Raw genomic sequence first — 21524 nt, forward strand, 5'->3', positions numbered from 1 at the left:
CTACGAAATGCAGAGACAGCAGTTAGTGTAAGAAGACAAATACAAAAGCCTAATGATGCCTACAATTTTTTACTTACTTGTATGCTCTCTTTCTCCACAAAGGAAGGTCCAATATGGCCTATAGCAGTCAAGTTGTTTGATAGCTTCTGAGTTCATAATACAGCTGTTGCACATAAAAACATTTCTATTGCAGACTACATTATCCTTTAAAGGGATTTGTCCTAGCAGAAGCACGGTGCTAGAGGCATTTCTTTCTAGCTACCCTGATCCATGCTTGTAAACTCCAAGAAATCCAAGATATAAGTAAGAAGAATCTTAGTCAGAAGAGCCCCTTCACCCGCCTCCCTGCTGGTGCTGATGCCACTGGGCTCTTTCCATCAAAGATGAAAGTTGTACCAGAGCTCTTTATGTTAGACATGCCTTCCTTATGAAAAAGGCATACCTTGACATTTTTATGTGGTAGCTCTAAATTACTTTTTCTTGCTTTAATATGCAGATACAGCAAAATCCCCCACTCCAGTAAGCACATTTCACCTTTCTGCCTATCACAAACTTTCATAATGATTTAACATGTTCTGTTATGTGAATTATACCTCAGTACAACTGACACAGCCTGAATACAATACTGGCACTTGCTCTTCAAAGACAAATTTTTTTTTTAAATCAGAAAAATTGTATGAGTGCAAAAAAAGTATCTTCAATGCTTCTCCAAACTCTGTGTTTGGCATTGTAACCATAGTTCTCCCTACAGTGCTTTCTTATATATCAAGGCTGTGATATCCAAAGACCAGGCATGTTAGAGGTAGCTCCATCTAGCAGAACTGGTTCCTAAAAATCACAGCATGTTCCCAGACTACAGAGGTTCAAAACCTTTCTCCTGTCCTTCCAGCTCTCCCAGGAGCTCCATCAGTGCTCAACACAGACAGGCAGCCCCTGCCTGCTCTGCTTCCCAGCCTGCAGTCCTCAATCTCTGCTCCCACTTCCCTTCCCCAGAAGTCACTTCTGAAGACTGCTCTGTTCTTGTGCACTCAATATAAAAGCCAGAGACTTGAAAATTTTGTTCATTTTTCTTAAAAAGTACACTGCATTCTAATTTAAATTAAAAGGGTTTTTAAAGAATAAAGTTACTTAAAACTAAATGCAAAATTTTAATAAAGAAATAGATAACTTTAAATAATCCCTTGGAAGAATTTTAATCAGACAAACTTGTAAGAAAATGGTTGCTGCCCATATTTTAAAGACAGATGCAGCCATTAATTGGGGAAATCACCAATAAACAGAATCAGTGTTTTCAAATAATGAATCAGCTACTGACAACTGTAATTTCCTTTGACAGATTTTAGAATTTTGTTTCAGATTAGTTTATACATTCAAATTCAGTTAACTACTTCACCTGAAATTGAGAAAGTGCATAAAGTTTTTAAAATATATCTTAATATATACCTTATCTATATCAAGTATTTGAATAAAAGTAATTAGAGCAGTGAACTAAAATCAACAGGTTTTTTTTTAGTTCACTAACAGTGGCAACTTTAAATCCATTTTAATATTTAATATTAATGCTAATTATTTTTAAATTTGACTTTTAATATATCTTTATGCATATCAAGTGGCATTAATACATTTTTAGTCAACTAATTTACAAGGATTAAAATACTGGTCTTCTGTGGTGTCTCTGAAGAATACATAAATGTGTGATGAACCACATGGGAAGTAAACTGCCAGCAATGAAGAGCCAAATTTATGAGAACATGTTTAAGTAGATGTTAAGCACTTTATTACTGTTACATATATTGATCAGGCATGCTCATCAATGCACTGTAACAACAAAGAAATACTCTACTTGGAAATAAAAGTGGATCTCTGCATGAAAACCCTGCACTTCTGGGAAGACAAAACCTGTTTAGTGCAGCCACAAAAGAGTGGCTGAAGCCCAAGACCTCTTGCCTTAGGTCAGAAAAAGGAGGTGGACGAAGATGCAGAGCAAGTCATAGACTTAAAGCTACTGCAAAAGTCTTCCACAACAAGAAAGGAAATACAAAATGTTTTAATTGAAGAGGTTGCTATTAAATCAGGCCATCTGCAACCCGGGCTTATTTCTGACTACTTCCCAAAGTAAGTGAAGAAGTCCCAAAGCTACAAAGATACAACCCAAAGAGTAACCACTGGGTCCCTGTGCTGCATAGTACCAACCTGAGACACTGCAGCTATTCACCCTAAAGTCATGGAACTGCCTCTGGTTTCTGCTGTTACTGTAAGAATATTTTCACAGTAATCAACACATGCAGCCACTTGCTTTTTCAAGTTACCTGTTAAGGAATCTGGTATGTATGTATACATGCAGCTATACAGACACATTTGTTTTTATCATTCTCTCATGTCTTGGTAAGCTCTGAAATTCCTAACATTCTGAAGAAGCCTCCAAAAAAACCCCAAGAGAGCAAACCATTAACCTGGATGCCAGACACTGAAAGTACACACACTGGTTTCTACTTTATCTGCTTTTCCTTCCTTTTTCTGTAAATCACACAAATTCTCTTCAATTCTTCCTAATGAATCTTTTTCTCCTCTGTTGATTGCTTTATGATGCATTTTTCCAACACCCTGCATATATTTTCCTTGTTGAAACTACTTTTTCAATGGTTTAAACTTTTCACTTTAGATTGTCTCTTTCCTATAAAAATTTCAAAAGCTTTATGATCTTAATTGATATGACTATGATCTTAATTCTTTCCTCCCCCATGAATCTAGGGAAAAGCAGAGAGACTTGACTGGTTTTTTCCTCACCACCCCTGGAAACCAAGCATATTTTGTACATTTGAAGAAAAGCCCTTAGGCAACTTGCAAAGAACTAACAACATTTCAATAAGCTCAACTTTTCCATGGCTTTCAGAACTCCCTCAGTATTGGTTTGAAAGTCAGGAAAATTTCTAAGATAAAAAAATTTCTTCTTTTGAAGCTGAAAAATAATTTTCAGTCTTTAAACTTAATTTATCTATATTACTTACTGTAAGTTATGAACTGTTATTAATCACTATGATCATGGAAGGAATTAATGTAATTTAATTTTAAGCCACTAGAAGACTTGTATATTTGTATTATTATTTCTATTTGAATCTAGAGAGGAAAAAAACTTCTTCAGTTGCTATTGCTTATTATTAAAATGCTAAATATTGGCAAATGCAGAGGAGTAACCATGACTTCAGCAAAAAGAACAAAGCATATTACTCCCAGACTCCTCAAGGGAACAAGGGAAGAAGCTGGTCTCCACCAGAAGCACCAAGACTGCTTGAATACAAATAGAAGAAGCTCCACAGCAAAACATTATGTCCCAGTATTTTAGAGCAGAAGAGATCTCTGGAAGTCACCTGGTACCACTACCTGGTCAAAGCAGGACCAACTTCTCCATCAGACCAGGTTGTTCAGTCATTGCAGTAAAGTTCTGACTACCTCTAAGGATGAATATTGCACTACTTCCCCAGGCAGCCCCTGTTGTAATACTTAACCACATTAAGTCAAAATTTCTTTCCTAATTTCTCAATGAAATTTCCTTCAGTTTATTCCCATAACCTAATCTAAGCACCTTACAACTACCTGCAAATATTTGTAAATCTATTACAGACTGCAAGTACACCCCAAACTGGGCTATTTCTGTCCAGGCAGATGTATCAAGCTCAGGCTTTGGAGAGACAGCTCTGCCATATCATTTTATCTAATACTGCAGATTCACACCAGAAACAAAACAAAAAGATCAGCATTTGGGTACTTACCAGGCTTCCTCCTCTCTCCATTTTAATGGGTTCATTGAATTGTTATTCTTGAAAGTAAATAACTCACACAGTATCTCAAAATCAAGCACTAAGCAGTAATTGATCTAAGTATGGAATGAGAATATAAACCCTTTTATACTCAAGTATTTAAATGGCAGTACCAAATTAGTTTTCTCTATTTTCTGAAAATATCTGGAAAGCTCTGTGTACTTAAACACAGGAGGAGCGCACAGCTGGGACAGCAAACACTCTTACACAGAGACCCAACCAGGGATGTATATTTTCAATTCAACCCAATTTGACAGAGGAGTTAAAGTTCTAATGATAACTGGATCTCCAGAAGTTTTTTGATAATTGGTGTATGGAAAGACAACAGACATACAAGTGAGTATCTTCACTAACTGAAAACAAGGGTATCTGTGAGTAGTCCATGGCCTCACCTTGGCCCATCAAGTGGGCACAACAATTTAGATTAGTTATGACACACTACCTCTAGGCTGCTGGGGGCATCAAAAGACATGGGGAAATGCACACTGCAAGTTCTTCAGTGGGTCAGGTTAAAGGGAATCAAATATTCACACACAGAGGGAACTGAAATTCAGAAAGTCAAGCCTTCACTTCTGCTGCTCATCCAACTTGCTCTGTCATGTACTAGGCATTTCTGGTATTGTTTCTTTTTAAGTGTTTGCTAAAATAGACCTAATCTATACTACAATGAATGACCACTAGAATGTCCTTCTTTTTAGGGAAGCATCCACATGGCACATCAGGCCAGTAAAGTCACCTGTCCACAAAACAAACTCCAAAGGAAAAAAAAATCCTACTTCAACCACTGGAAAATGCACAACTCTGCTACAAATCAGAAAGATAAGCTTATTTCAACTAGCTGATATTTACCTTGAACATGGAGAATGATAAGCAGATAGGCTCCAAGCAATTGCTCATGAACTCTCAATCGAGTCATTGTTCACTTTTAATCCTTCCTGTGCAGGGCGACCGGCCCCTCTGCGTGACAAACGCTAAGCTCAGTGAAGCCTAATACAGGATTCAGTGCTTGACTGCAAGGATGCTTCTGGGGCTTTTCCACCTTTGTTTCCTGGAAAATACAATAAAACAAAATGGTTAAAAACTTCAAGTATTTGTGAAACAAGAAAAAACCCTGAAGATGGTCATCATGCTGAGCATAACCAACAAACCCAACCAAAAAACCCTGTGTGTTTATTAACATTAGTATCTGAAAACATTAGCTATGTTTACTATCTAACTGAATAGCAAGGTTCTTCTGAAATATAAACTTTTGGTAACAACCCACAGGGATGTTTTCATATTCCTATTAAAAATATTAGATATGTCAACTCACTGGTCACAGAGGTATAATTTTAGACTTGCATATAGCTGTTAGAGGCAGTATTCAACAGATTTAACATGTAAATCTGTTTGAAAACTATTTTCTTTACAGAAATGAAATCTTCTTTAAATTATTTCCCATAAAAATTAAATGCAAGTGGTGACTTCCCATAATACTGGGGGATAAGCAATAACACCATGTTAGGCCACTTGTTGAAAACTGCTGGTAGAGAAGCTTTATTGCAAAAAATCCCCAGCCTCTCTGCTGGATGAAAACCAAACTTGCATTAAATTTAACAGTTAGTTTGGTTACCTAATATACTTATCTTGTTACTTTTTTCTCCTAGAAGAGTACTGCAGAAAAAAAGACAACACTAACTGCAATTCAAAATCATGACATCCTGGATTCCCAAGCTGTGTGCAAATTACACTACCGTGTGTACATGCCACATGCCATTTGCTCCACAAATAAAACATCATTCTGCTCTTGTGCAGTGGGTGAACATTCAGCTAGGCAGCCAAACTGAGTAAGAAGTCACTTTTTCATATTGCAGTAGCTGCGGTCACGTTCTGCTCACAGAACTTTTCAATGGCGATGCACGAGGGGAACGTAATTGGGCCTCAAAGGACTAAAAAGCAGCTTGAACACCTCAATAGTTCCTTGCAACAAAAGCGAAGCTGCACAAAGAGGAACAGAGCCCTGATTTTGCCTCTCCTCGGCCTCGTTTCGGTGGGGTTGACCCCCCTGACCCCTGTCAGCCTGGCGCTGCTCATGAATGCCAGGACGGGCGTTCGCTCGGGGATGGGCAGCAATTACTGTTGGTGGCCGCTTCCAGCATCAATAACTCAATCTGCGTGTCGGCGAGACCCAAGAACTTTTCATTTTAATGAGCCTGCGGAGGCATTTAACATGGAGGCAAATTAGCGGCTGAGCCGGGAGGTGTCCGTCACTTCCAATTTCAGCGGGCGCGGCGCCGCCCCGACCCCTGGCCTACTTTTCACACGTCTCTGACTTCTCCCTAATGCAGCCACAAAGAGGGAGCCAGGCACCCCCAGCCCCACGGCAGCCGTGGGCCTGGGCTGGATTACTGCCAGGCTGTGGTGGGACGGACTCGGAATCGCGCGCTGCGCAAACCAACAGAGCACCGGGAACTTCAGAGTAAACTTCCTGGCCAGGCAGAGGGAGAAACAGCGTGACAGCAAAAATATTCACTCCTTAGTGTCCCTATGCCACAACCCCAATTCTGACAGTTACTTGGTATGTCCTTCTTGCTACAAAACATCAGGCCAGCAACCTAAGTGCGTAAGTATTAATGCTGGATTCTGTGTTTCAATGGCAATGAACTTCCAATCCTCAATAAAACGTGGAATTTGAGAACTGCCAACAGCTTTATGCAGCAATAAACAACAAAGGCTTTATTGATGGTATTCTATCAAGCAAAACCAAATAAATCTTAGTAATAGTCTGTTTAACGTATTTTAAAAATAATTTCTGTTTCATCCAGTTTCAGAAAGAACATATTTGCACTGTTGTACATAGCAAGAGTGTAAGTGTTTAAAATTTGGTGATCTTGCCCCCCCAGTTCACCAGAGGGCACACCGGCACAGGAACATGCATTTGCCCCTGTACCACACAGCCTGTCACAAAACAAAAAAAAGAAAAATTGAAGAAATTAACCATTTCAATGCAACTCATTCCAATTTCATGGTAATTTTTGTTCAGTGACACACTCTAAGATAGTTTCCAGAAATGCTGTCCAAGTCTATTTAAGAAAAAAATGTTCTCCATCAGTATTTTGTACTTGAATCTTCCTTCCCTTTTCACATATACACATACATAAAATATAATATTGTCTATAAAACCATGCAATAAAAATCAAAGAGAACAAATTCTAATTCCCCATTTTAAATCAAAAAATACCCTTCCAGACTCCTATTGAAGAGGAAGACTAGGAACCCTGGCTAAGGCACAAAACTGAAAGAGCAACAGCTGGAATTTCTCCAAAACCTGCCTGATATAACAGTTTAGAATGACACAACTAAATAACCCCTTCAAATATATTAAAGCTGCAATTAACACTTGGAATGCTACTCTGCCAACAGAATGATGCTGAAAAAATTAAAATCCATAAGCCAATCAGGTGATTTTAAAGTTCTCAATCTCTTTTCTACTGTAGCCACGAAACGTTCAACTACAATCCACTAAAAAGGAATTTATTCATCAATGGTAACACCTGATTTTCCTGCACTGTATTTTATTATCCTTCTTAGTAATCGTTTATTGAAGAAAATGCTTTTATTATTAAACTGTGGGTTTTTTCTGAATTGGAACTCAGCAGTGAATTCACAGCACTATCACAGCAGTACAGCCCAATGTTCTGTATGACTCCAAATATACAAAGCTGAAGTGTGCAAGATCTCTCACGTGGCCCAAACCAACTCTGAAAGCATGGAGTTCAGTGGTAACTGTTCTTTAGATGTGGCTATGTAATAATTTTAACAGCATGATCCCCAAACCAAATGAGCTGTGCTCTTCCAAATTTCAATAAAGAATGATAGTGGTGAATGTAACAACAAAGATAGTATTGTATAAGGGGAACACATGAAAAAATGTCAGACTTCACAAGAATTAGAACATACAATCCACTTCAACAGACAAAACATTTCAAACCATTTGCAGCAGTACATGTAACACCAAGTTAAAGAATTTAAACACAACAAAACTAAAACTTACTAAATAGTTCTCTGATGTGTAACTGGGGCAAGAAGCAACTTAGGTAACTCTAAGCATATTACCTCAATCACAGGGACTGTTTTGAACAGGACTTGGAGATGAACAGAATGCCAGAGATAAACTGAACTGTCAGTCTAAATCAGTGTGCAACAACAGCTTCCCTGGAAGATTATGAAAAAACCTGATATGGTGCCACAAAGAAAATTACTCATTTGGATGAAGAAAAGAGGGATTATAAGAACAGTTAAGAATTCACTACAGGGCAGACAAGTAGTTTCAAGAACAGAGATTAGTAGCCTAGTTCAAATGGCATCTGAGGACCTTGATTCTTGATTCAGCTTGACTGAAGAATACTCACCCTTTTCATTAATGAAGTAGGCACAGAAAGCAAAAACTTAAAAAAATTGCTGACAAACAAATTGTCAGTTCAGCTGAATGCTGTCTTTATGCAGGAAGATCGGGATCACGTGAAGAACTAAAGTAACAAATGGAATGAAGTACAACAGCATGAAAATGGAAAAGTCATGCACATTGGGAATTTCTGCTTCACACAGACTAGAAGCTCACACATAAGAGATAGCTATGGCCAAGGACACCAACTGATTACAGAACATCAGACACATCCATGTGATGTGGCTGGGAGAAAGACACAAACACAACTCTAGTCAGGAAAATTTCTCAGGGAAAACAGCAAGACATGACTAGCACAAAGATAATATGATTGATAAATTCAACACCCATCTAAAAGGATACTATCTCAAGAAAAGAGAGACATTAGGAGATAAAAAGAAAAGAAAACAGTACAATTAAGACAGTTAAAACTGATGGGTAAATAACTACACTTTGACAACATAACAGGAATAAACACAATGAAAGACAGACAGCTATTCAATCTTAAGAAAATTACTGGTTCAACAATGAGCTATGGATTAGCTATTAAAATTCATTTGGATCAGAAATTAGAAGACAATTCCTAACCACTGGTTAGAAGGTTGTAGGGCAGATTTTCAGACTAAATAGAGTCCAAAAACTTAATTAGTCTTTATTTTTCAAAGGACACCATCTCATGTAGCTACAGGTGTCAGGACAGGAACAGACTGATCTGGGACTACATTTCATTATTAATACAAAAAGGGCTATAGTTGGCTTCAGTTTATCCAAAGTCAAACAGTCAAATTTAATCAAGCCCCATAACAAGAAGAAAGTTTCAGTCTGTGTACTGTGTAATTCTGTCAAATACTTGTACAAAACTTACTTTTTAAATGTGTTTTTATTCTTCTATTGCAAGGCATGCTTACACAAACTGTTGAAAAGTGTCACAATGAAACACTCGAACAACCTATGCTTGAGTGCTGTCAAATATGTTAAATTAAACAGGCAAGGTAAATCCACCCCAAAATCTGTCAAGATATCCTATAGCTGATGGAGAAGCCTGCTGGTTATTCCAAGCCTGATAACTACACGGCCATCAACAAAAACAACTTCATGTAAGGCCCTATTTAGGCACGAATCTGTTCAAGCTCACAGAAATAATTCCCCTGAACTGTGGATTGTGTAAGAATTATTTAAAACTATTCCTGACTGCATAAATTTAAAAGCCAAGAGACTGTGTAAATTATACAAGTCCTTTCTCCTTCTAGAAACTAAAGTGAAATCTGAAATGCTAAACGAAGCTCAATTGTGTGTATTATATACTTCTCAAAAGAATGAAGAAAGAAATCTTAGTTCTCTCTGTAGTACATATAGAACCATGTGTTTAGAACATGTGCACTGCAACACATTTGCTCATTCAGAAAACACAAGACCCTAACAACAGGTTGTTTGCAGCAGGGGAGCTCAGTGTCTTAGAAAAGAACTTCTTATTTCTAATCAGTGGGAAAAGCCACCAAAATCCACCTTGGACAGTCAAACAGATCTCCTGAAACAAAGATTTCCCACTGCTGGTGAATATCAAATCACGACAGAATTTAGAAGGCAAAATACTAAATTACGATGTATCTGTCTGTTTCATAAACAAAATAGTTAACTGTGAAGAAATGAAAGCCTAGCTGCTTTCTACCATGCCCAGCAAAATTGGGTAATTGGGGACGCCACTCACTGCACTCCTGAACGCCCATCTTACTGTTACTCTGGGCTTCCCATTAACTTACTGCTATAAAGTTTCTTCAATTAAATTAACTGCAATGACATTCAGCAAAATTGTCTTCCCACTACAATCAGGTATTCAGACACATCCTAATGTGTTACAAACATGACACATTCTTTTATTTGAACATATTCAGAGAAAATGTCACTACACAATTTTTGTTCACCTTGACCCATTTCCCTCTTTTCTCAACTCCTTCACTTTGGAAGTGATTAGGTGGCTTAGAGCTTCTGCCCTTAGGACAATTAGCAAATGGACACCCATGTTCTTTCTACAGTGACATCAACTTCTTCTATTCTACCCAGAAGCTATCCTTCTCATATGTTTCTATAATCTATTTATCATCAATGTGAACACGGAGAAAAGTCTCCACATGTAATGCATTCCACCTCTAAATTTAGTAACTACAAATAGGGAATCATAACTTAAACCTTTTAGATCTCATTCATAAGAAACATACTTTTGTTCACCGAACATAAGCATCAAGGGAAAAGAAATCATCAAAACTGTTAGAAATTTTACATGTTACTAATAAAAATATTTTGGTCATACTATACTGCCTACAAGACTTATCACACATTTTGGTTCTGAGTTTCAATAATTTGATGCAAATAATATACCTGGGCTGAGGAAAGGAAAAAGCTGGGCCTCAATCCTGAATATGTTTGCTCACATTTTTTAAAGGTGGACAAAAGACACTAAAATAAGTGTGCCAGTGCCTTCAAAATTACAAATGCCTTCATAGAAAGTTTCTACTGTGTAACATGACTTTTAGCACTATTAAGACTAATGAATGTTTTTACAACCTTAAAATAGGTCTCTTTTTTTTGTAATTTAAGGACAGTTATTCATTAATCTAGGTAAAAAACACCAAAAAACCCAGATCCAGAAATTGACAGGGTAACCATTTATTTTACTTAAATCCCGTGATCATGGCTTGCTTGTGCTACAGCTATAACCTCTGCCCAACTTAGAAGAAAAAATTCACAACTTCTTTATGTCTCCAAAGTGAAAGTGATTATGCAAATTACGGAACTCACGAAGAAGAGAGTTCTGCAGAAACTGGGTTTTTGTTTGGCGCTCAAAGAGCACATTTTTCATTTCACGATGCCTAAGGAAAACAGCCTGCATTTTTGGTCGCTGACTTTAATCAATCCGAAAGCACGCTGGGCAAACCGCTGCTCGGCCGTGTGTCGGTGCCATCGGTGTGTCCCGGCAGAGGAGGGACGGGCCAGGCCAGGGCACCTCCCTGTCCTGCCCTGCCCAGGCCGGCCCGCAGCCCCGGCTCCCGGCGCGCCTCACGGCCCGGCCCGGCCCGAGCGCTTCGCCCACAGGAGGGAGGTGTAAGCTCATTTCCCAGCAGGGCACCTTGCTAAAGCCGGCCTCTCTCACGCACAGCCTTTAGAAAACGTGGCTGCTATTTAAAAGACACATCACTTGAATTTCAATTTTTGGTACAAAGAAGAAGAAAACAACAGCAACAAAGCTGAGACAACTCAACACGGAGTTTGGGAGTCAGCTTTTTTTTTAACGTGAAAAAAAGCAAGACTATAAACTACTTCTTTGCCTCCTGCCCTCGCCTCCTCCAGCCCCAACCCTGGTTTTCTAGGTAGTAAGGTTTTTCCAAGCGCGCTGGCCCGCCGCCAGCTCCATAAAGCGAGCGGGAGGCGCTCCCCCCGCGGCCCCTCCCGGCAGCCCAAGGCGCCCGGCCTGACATGCTTTTCAAGGCGTGCTAGACTGCAGCGCAGACTTTCTGGCTCCACTTCCATTGTTTGCACGGCTGCTTTGCTCCTTATCCAGAGCCTGGATTAGCATAAGAATACTGTCTTCCCCCTCTGCAAGCCAGCTCCCCTCTAGAAGACCTCCACCCCTTAAGAATAAACATAGGGTTGGGTTTCTTTTTTTTAGGGGGTTTCTCTTTAAATCCCTTTTTCCTATTCAGGACTTGTAGAAACCAATAAAATAAATAAAACGCTAAACAAGCGAGGCTGACAAGGCTCAGAAAGGCCCGATTGCATAGATTAGTAATTACCAAGGTCAAAGGAGTCAACACCTGATAATGCACGAAGCCCTCACTCCCCACACTCACACTAGGGATATCAAAGTTATTAATGGATATGCTTTCCATATGGAGCTGAAAATAAATAAATTTAGGAAGGGGTAACAGAAAGGAGGTTTAAATCCCCCTTCCTTTTAATTTACACCTGGAAGACGGAGTTTCAAATTTCTGAGAACAGACAGGAAACATTACTTATGAAGACAACCCTCAGCCAAAAATACAAACCAACCCCTCTAAACTGCAAGTGGTGATGCCTTTACACAGGGGAATCTGCCTGCTTACACATCTGCAAACCCTTTCCCTCTGGTATGTGACAAAGGGACTGTGGTGTCCCTTTTAGAGCAAGTGACGTGATCTAGTATTAAAAAAGACCGACAGAAGAGCATTTCACAAGGATTGAACTGCTTGCCCTCACAACGCCTCAAACTGTCGACATGGACATATTTTTTTTGTTCTGCTACTCAGCATCCAGGTGAATTCATGTGTCGTTTCATGAATAAGATAAAAACACACTTGTAAATATTACTTCATAAGCAAGCAATGTAATTTTTAAATAATCGAATTCTGCACTCCCCACTGCAATGGGTGAGAGATGAGCTTTCTTTGACAGTATTTGCTCGACACATACAAACAGCAGACAAGACTAGCAAGTTCAACATCATCAAGATTTGCTAATACAAAACACTGCTATGCAAGGTAAGCCTTAATCCTCACTTTCCTCACCTGCTTGCCATGCCCATGGAGGCACTGTACTCTGTTGAGAGGAGAAACTCCCAAATTCCCTGTCTAGCTGTTCCCACAAATCACTGCCAATAACACACAGATATCCTCAAAGGAATGGTCTCCATCAGATTTCCAAAGAGGCATTTTAATAGCTGGATGGGAAAAATAAGTGAAATTGTAGGTGCTGCTTGTTTATCCTCCTCAAAACTGCTCTGGCAGAGAGAAGTTATTTTTTAGGTGTTCTTACTACAGAAACAAAATTTTAGATAAATGTAATTTGCAAATTACATTTATCTATTAGGTTTGTTCTTTGTGTTAGTTATCTCACCCTTAAAATTACAACCTTTCTTATTCTTTGGAATTTTAATGAATAGTTGACTAACTTTTGTCATCTGTGACCCTTCATTTCACTCCAGAAACTCATGTTGGGGATGTTTTTATGAGATTACAAACTCCAGGCACAGAACATGAGCAGGTTACCACCTTCACAGCAAGGGCAAAAGAAGTGAGCAAGTATTATCAGTGGCAAGTTTAGAATAGCCTAAACTAGAATCATTCATTATCTTACATAGAACCTGCAAAGTGTTCAGATAGTCTCAGTATCAGAGTGATAAATGCTTATGTGTAAAGTGTGACATGCTCACCTACAGAGTTACCTCACACATACTGGATATATTAAACTAGATTGCTATATTAGGAAAGTGCTTACACAGGACAAATAATGTACAATTAATTATATGCTGCATTCAGCATCTGTTTTCATCTGCAACATTTAATTGCAATGTGACATATGTAAGAAAGTATTATTGCTCTGGGAAAATTTTCCAGGACTCCAAATGTATGTGTCTGAGTGCTATCTCACCCTGTCAGTGCTCTGCAAGTCTTGCTGAGATAAAAACAGATTTTAATGCAAACTTAAGTAAAACTCTAAGTGCACTGTAGATCCGCTTGGTTAAATAACTACAGAAACAACATAGCATGCACATGCACACAAATACTCCTCTTAAGTCTGAACAATGTACTTTCATCAAATATACCTTCAAAGACATTTCCAAACCCAAACACAGTAATCTTTCAATAGGTAGACAAAAACAGAGTTCAAAGGTAATGTTTACCTCAACAGTTATAATCCTCTATTTCCCTGCACTGAAGTGCTAAAGCAATACTGTTAATTTTTTTTCACACAAAATTCAAAAGCAAACAAGAGCTTTCTGATCAAGAGATTAATAGGATTAAAAATCACCCATTTGTAATCTACCAACTACAGCAGTTCATTTCTCAGTGCAAAAAGGTTATTTTAAATACACTGTGAAACATTTTTCAACAACTGTTACACAGTAGAGCTCAGGACTGCAAGAAATCAACATATAGGGTAGAAGCTTGGTTTGGTTTTAGATTAAGTGAAGTTCACATTCAACTAATAAAATCTGGAATTTTTTTTCATTCAATCTTTGCTTTTCTTTCCATATTGTAAGAAAGCACCTGGACTAAGACACAAAGAAACTAAAAACGCACAGAGATTATATTATATATTCCTTCTATGAATTTCACTTGATTTCCTGCTTTTCTCTTTGACCATCACAGCATACGACTTAAACTGCCCATACTCAGTATTACAGGGATGACTTGGACACTATTTTTTATTGCAAACATTTCCCCCACTCTCCCATCATCCTTAAACGGGAAGGTATCTCCTCTGATGTCTCAACAGCTCCTTAAGCTAAAAATCTTCAAAGAAAAGCCATGTTCCTCCTAAGTCACGTCTGCATTAACTTTGGCAATTCAATTATTTCCCAGTTTTAAGATCACATCCTTAAAACTGTCTCATTTTGCCTTTTCTTATGTTACTTCTCTCAATGTTGTATTCCATCTAAGGGTGATTTATTCCTTCCACATTTTCACTATCAAAAACTTCTTTCTTTCGGGATTCTTTAGCTTACATGAATCACCTCTAATAGGATGGAATTAAGGCTGATTCAAATGAAATCTGTGAAGGAAAAATTGAGGTTACAGGAAAACCACAGATTCCATAACGAGAAACAATTTTTGTTGGTAGTTGAAGAGAATACAGAATTATTTTTGGCAGAGAGAAAGGGGACAGAAAAGCCATCACTATTGAACCTTCTCTATTAAGCACTATATAGTATCTTGTAATCCTCTACCACATCCTAAGTATTTTTCATTTCCCTTTTTTCTTTTGAGATTTTTCACACATTTGAGTTAAGCACTGTACTGAAACCAAACCAGCAGATGAAAGGCTGCAGTCATTTATTGGGTCAGTGTGACCAGGTTTTGGTAGCAGGGGGCTAAAGGGTGGCTTCTGTGAGAAGCTGCCAGAGACTTGTCCAGCCTATGCCAGCTGGCTCCAGGATGGACCCGCTGCTGACCAAGGCTGAGCCCATCAGGAATGATAATAATGCTGCTAAGATAACATATTTGAGAATGAAAAACAGTTATTGCACAGATGTGCCTGCAGCCAGAGAAGAGAGGAGGAAGAATAAGTGAGAAAAACAACTGTGCAGACACCAAGGTCAGTGCAGAAGGAGGGGCAGGAGGTGCTCCAGGTGCCAGAGAAGACTCCCCTGCAGCCTGCGGTACACTGTGGTGAGGCAGCTGTGCCCCTGCAGCCCACAGAGGGACCATGGGGATGCAGAGATCCACCTGCAGCCCATGGAGGAGCCCACACCAGAGCGGGTGGATGTCTCTGAACCCACAGGAAACCTGGGCTGGAGAGGGTCCTGGCAGGGACCTGCACACTGCAGGTGTACTGGCAGGACTTGTGACCCCATGGAGGACTCCCATCAGAGCAGGCTGTGCCTGAAGGGCTGCACCCCAGGGAATGGACCCAAGCTGCAGCAGTCTGTGCAGCAGAGGGAACGGTGATAAACTGACCACAAGCCCCATTCCCCACTTCCCTTCAGTGCTGGAGAGGGGAGGGAGGGCCCAGGAAGGAGGGATGAGTAGGAAGAAGGTGCTTTTAAGATTTCTACTTGTTGCTCACCTCTGATTTTGTTAGTAAGACATTCAATTAATATCCCCAAACTGAGTCTGTTTTGCCTGTGATGGCAAACAGTGAGTGACCTCTCCTGGTCTTTATCTCCAGCCATGGAGAGGGAGTGATAGAGTGGCTTTGGTAGGTGCCTGTGCAAATTTTAAAGACCAATAAAGCAAACTTTTTTCCCCCTTGCCCGTTAGAAAAGTCTTATTAATTCAGAGATTGGTAGTATCAGCAAACATGAAATTTACTGAGGGGGAGGGGAAACCAAGTAGATTGCAAGTGTACATTTGCAAATTCCAAAACAACTCAAAGGGCACGGAACTTCAAGACACCTGTATAAATATCCCTTTTCTCATACAAAGACTTCAGGGACTCTCCTCTGCACAGGCAGAAGCCTTATCACTTCACTTTCATCCCACTGAAAGCCTGGGACTGAACTGTTTCTGTAAAAAACGTTCATATGCTTTACCTGCCAACTGAAACAAATAATTGTTTTTCAAACACCAGCAACTTGAATGAGCATGTTTGAACGAGAACAGGAATTTCAGATCTTAGAACAACAAAATGTGTTTGAAGCCTGGTGAAGTGTAGCCATTTGGGAACCCCTCTGCACATCTACACATGGAAATTCTCCTAACAGATGTGACTGCAGACCCCTCTACCATTACTCTAAACAGATTCAGATTTTTACTCAAGATACCCTGAAATTCCTATACTGTGCTGTAAACTCAAAACATACATATTATAAGGACATGATAAAAATATCCTTTCTTTACATAGACTTGGCTATGGCGCACCAAGTAATTTTTTTAAAGGAGGGTACATACATCTGGTTTAGAAATCTGGTTTAGAATGTTTCTATCACAGGGTCTTTAAAGGCATTAAGGATATTATAAAAAGACTTATCTAAATCAGTCTTAGATTTTGATAAGCTAATAAGTTAAGCTGCTATTTTAAAATACATTTGAAATTGATCCCTAGAATTATTTTAATTAAATTCTGTATCAAGTGAAACATTTTAGAAACACTTCACCTAACATTTCATGAAACTTACTGTACCTTTACCACTTGGAACCTCTGGAGAAGGACATTCTTGACTTTTCAACCTAGTTTAGAGGAACCTACTCCACAACTAACTACTTAGGACTGCTTCAAAGTACTGCCATCAGAAAGAGTCATGTATCTGCTTTGTTTTGGCTCAAGGGGAAAAAAAGGAAAGAAAACAATTCTTGAAAGCAAAATTAATCCCTCCCTGTATTAATGTCCAGCTGAAAACTACATTTTACTATTCCTAATCCAAACACTAAATAGAAAATAAGCAAAAAAAAGGCAATCTGGTATGCTTCTGATTACATATTCAAGTTACAATCATCTGGTTGCAAAATATATTCCTATCAACATAAACATCTTCAGACTGCATTGCAAATGCATTCCTTGTATGCTTTTCTCACTGTAAGATCTTAAATTGTTCTCTATCCTACCCCATAAAATTCCCATCCTCAGATACAGAAATAAAACAGACAATTTAGTTTCCTTTTACTGCACAGGAACTTGTCTGGATTTATTTGAATTCTGTTGTCCTTGACACTTTTGAGAGGAGCTCCTGAGCCAAAGAGAGCCAACATAAAAATGCAGGGATTCTCAGCAGCTTAATCTGACCTTGCTGAGCCCAGCAGTCTTGACCTAGCAATAGGAAGGCTCTTGTTTTGTGTGGTCTGAGGTCAGTATGGTGAGACTACTGGAACAAGCTGGGATAGGCCAGGGACAATGGCAGTAAGGAAAGTCCTGTCAGGGGGACACTGCAGAGCAGAGCAGCCCCAGAGTGGAACCACTGGCACTTCCTGTTTTGATCAACTGATTCACAAGATGACACGGATGTCTGGTTCCTCCACTCCTGGAAAATGCTTTGAGCACACTGACCTGTATTTCCCACTTGTGGTTTGAGCCTCAAGTGGCTCAGCCTGTTTGTTATGGAATAAGTCCTAGCAAATAGTTTGCCACCAAGGAAATTCAATGGCAGCTAACCCAACCTTATAAAATAATTATTTCCTAACAGAACAGAGAGGATCTTAGGTAGCCTTGATGATTAATAAGAAAATCATTGCAGGAATACCATTTCATCACTGACATCCTTCATTCTGAAGCACCTGGAATGTGTTTCTGGCTATTGAATGAACAAGCTCCATCACATAAAGTTGTTCCTACCACTACTGGTTTGGAGGACACAGGAACAACTCTAGGGACAGAAAAAGCTGAAAAGTAGGAAGTTATTACTAAACTGTCAACTTAAGTTGAGGTTTGAGGTCTTTAACGTCCTTCTAACTCGTGCCTTGCTACAGGCAAGGCAAACTAAGGGAGTATTTGACATTTTAATGGGTGGTGCTGGAAGTCATCCAAGTCCAGTTTTCAACATCCCAAAGAAAATAGATTTTGGTGGCATGATTACTCTTTCTGTTAACTAAAAAGACAATACCATATGGGACATCAGTTGCAGAAGGGAATTGAGCACATATAACCCTACTGATTACATGTAATATACTAATCAGAATTTCTCCAGCTGCATTGCACTAGAAATGCACAAATTCACAGGTGTAATTAAAACAGAGCTATTTACCCTACTGAGTCAGAGGAAAGAAAATTTTACACTGAAGCAAAAAATAAAGTAGAATTAGCAAAAGTACAATGAAAGGTTTTATTACAGAGATCCCATATTAAAGAAAGATAAAATAAACTATCTTGAGAACTGCCAGACATTTGATACTCTTCACTGAAACCTAAAATGGAAGGGACAACCAAATAAATTTAATCCCAGTTTCTCTCTGTAAACCAATCAGGAGCTAACAAATAAACTATCAGGGAGCAGTTTTAAATGCAAACAAAAGACACCTTTTATATATAACAAATATTGAAAACTAAACCACTCACCTTTACTGTTTTTTGTAGGTGTCCAAACTCATAAATGGGCTCAAAGACATACCTGAAAGCAGGTCAGGCAATGAAATACAATACTGCTGATCTGACTCAGGAAGCACATAAAATGTCTGATCAACACCTGGGCAGTGTACCCTGCTCACATCTGGTATTTATAGTATTTCCCTCTTTTGGCACTCATGATCAATTTTTTTCTTCTGTCTTTGTCCCTTTGCTATTGAAATTCAGCTATAAAAGGTATGAAAACAAGAGGCAGTACATGGGAGCAGGAATAGTTAGCACAAGGACTTGTTTTTATTTGGTTCTGATAAGCTCCCCCTCTTCTTGCCATTTGTGTACTTGTGGATCTAGAAGCCCATAATCCTTGGTAAAAAGAGAAGCAACTGTGTGAAGATAGAGAAATTTTGTGGTGGAGTGGTGTTGTCATTTTATTTTTTCCCAGATCAGCTGTTTACATACAGGGAAAGCAAAAAACAACCCTCCCTCCCTCAACTGCTTCTAATACTACTCATCTTTTTTAAAGACAGTGGACTAGAAAGCAGAAAAAGTAACTTGTGAAGGTGGTTGGGGGTGTGTGTTTTATGTTTCCCTTTTCAAAACAGTATTGTGCCCAGTTTTCAACCCAACTACTTATGCTTATGCCCTGCCACTTGACACTGTGGAAAGCTTCTTCCTAGTCCTATCAGCAAAATAATAGCCTAAACTAATAATCAGCTAAAGCACTAGTAGTATTCATGACTAAGCAGATTCTACAATCCTACAAATTTCAAACGAAATTTGCCTGATATCCTAACTCTTCTCCAATGTGCCTTTGTACAACAGATGTCTCTGTAGTTGAGGTTGAGTTGTCTTTTTTCATAACTGAGATACAGACAGAGATTAGATCAAACAGGTGTTTTAATATGATATAAAAGACTGTCACTAGCATAAAAGAGATGGCTCTGAAATTTTTTGTAAGATATGGTGGCTGCTTATCATGCTTTTTATCCCTGAAATACTCAAAATAAAATTTTGCATGCATTAACCTTACCTCCAAATTAGGAAACTGAATGAAACTGTATTGTACTTCAAGCTTCCTCCAGACTGTTTTCATCTGTACTTCCACTTCATTAGTTCAAAGGTGGTATTATGGAAATGCATATTTCTACTGATCTGCAAAATACAAAGAGGATTTGATTAAAGAGATGGCTGAAGAAACTGTGCTGACAGTTTATCGTCTAGAATGTGAACTGCACATTGCAGATACCTGTATCTGGAATTACAAAAACCATCTCCTGTGATGAGCTGCTCCCAGCTAGAAACTTCCTAAGAGTCATGCATATCCAATAGCTGCACAGTTACAGCAGCTGACACAAAAAATAATTTAAAAATAATTTTACTGTTATCAGTAATTGCTCATATTAAAAATGAACCAACAAAAACATTTATATCCTTTGGCTGGAAAATACCTTTGAGATCATTGAATCCAACCTATGACCTAACACCACCTTGTCAACTGGACCATGGCACTGAGTGCAACTTCCAGTCCTTTCTTAAAACACCTCCAAGCACAGTGACTCCACCACCTCTATGGGCAGTGCCATCCCCCTTTCTGGGAAGAACTTCTCCCTAATGTCCACAGAAAGGATACATTGTTGGTGACACCCATGGAAAAAACAAGCCATGTACAATTCAATCTTTATTATAAACACCAGAGAATCTGTAAGACTGCAGTTCCACACCAAATATCCACTGGTGTCACACCATTAGTTCCAGTGCACCAGAAACTGCAATATACAGAGAAATAATTGATTGGTTTTTGTAGCTGTGCACAGGCATGATTTCTCCTGGGAACTGAAAAGCAAGCCAAGAATTTAGACAAAGGTACTGGCAGTCAGGTGGGTTTGATTTTTGGTTTAAGTTTTTAAACTGCTCTACATCCCAGCATCAGAGGAAAGCCTGGCACAGGTTCTTACCCAGTTCTCTTAAGGACTGTGAGCAGGCCTGACTTGTGTAAAGTCCCAGCATTTTCAGATGCATTGCTGATAGCCAAGATGGGCTTACCACCTTTGTTACTTTGATTCCACAGTGAGCAGATGCCACCTATTGCCAACTCTTCCCATTTTATCAGTGTCACAATTTCTGAATGTTTCCATCATCTGAAGCTTTTGAGAAGATCCTACAAGAATTTTACCATTTAGAAGTTCCAGTCTTATGACTGTGATCATAACCTTGAAAATCTCACAAAGGCTTGAACACCACCATTCCAGCTATACTGTTAAACAACATACAACCACTCATACAGTGTAGAGATGGAATGACTTTTGAATACCAAGGCCAACAGGAGGGGGGCAAGCAGAAAAAACATGTGTATGATTTCCAGCAGAGAGTTTCAGCATCCACTCTCCTTCTCTTTTCCTTCCTAAGCACCATAAAGACCTTTCCATTACAAGAAGGTCAGAATACTTCTGTCTCCACATCCATTTATAAGCACTGCTCCTCACACACTGAGGTTTAATAGTCTTGGTAATAAATAATAAATTTGTGCTAAATGGTAACCCAAAACCATCCAGAATATCAGATAGCACCAATTCTTAAAGACAACTGTCTCCTCTGAGCAGACAAGCTGACATTTGACTTATTTCTTCCATGGTAAAATTGAAAGAACATCCTAGCCATGCAATTGTGTTTGCAGAGATTGTTTTTGCTTTTTAAAGTCAAGAATCTGTAGAATATACCTATCTCTTCTCCCTCTAACAAAGGACCTCAAGTTCATCTTCTGATGGACTCCAAAAGAAAAAAAAAAAGTTGGTGTGCTTTCTCTTTTTACAACACCT

At 38.9% G+C, this 21524-nt stretch overlaps 1 protein-coding gene across 3 annotated transcripts in view; it reads right to left on the reverse strand.

Moving 5' to 3' along the window:
• BMPR1A (bone morphogenetic protein receptor type 1A) overlaps positions 1-21524 on the reverse strand; it is a 73832-nt gene that overhangs the window by 16493 nt on the left and 35815 nt on the right. The window contains exons 2-4 of one of the 3 annotated variants that reach the window (XM_063163973.1): positions 19739-19860; positions 18703-18754; positions 4668-4866 (exon numbers count right to left, since the gene is read on the reverse strand). In XM_063163973.1, the coding sequence (XP_063020043.1) occupies positions 4668-4734 (67 nt within the window). In that variant the 5' untranslated portion in view covers positions 4735-4866; positions 18703-18754; positions 19739-19860. The remainder of the gene's footprint in view (positions 1-4667; positions 4867-18702; positions 18755-19738; positions 19861-21524) is intronic. The other 2 variants (XM_063163972.1, XM_063163974.1) reach the window with 2 other exon arrangements.

Source organism: Melospiza melodia, chromosome 9 (assembly GCF_035770615.1).
Source record: "Melospiza melodia melodia isolate bMelMel2 chromosome 9, bMelMel2.pri, whole genome shotgun sequence".
NCBI lineage: Eukaryota > Metazoa > Chordata > Aves > Passeriformes > Passerellidae > Melospiza > Melospiza melodia.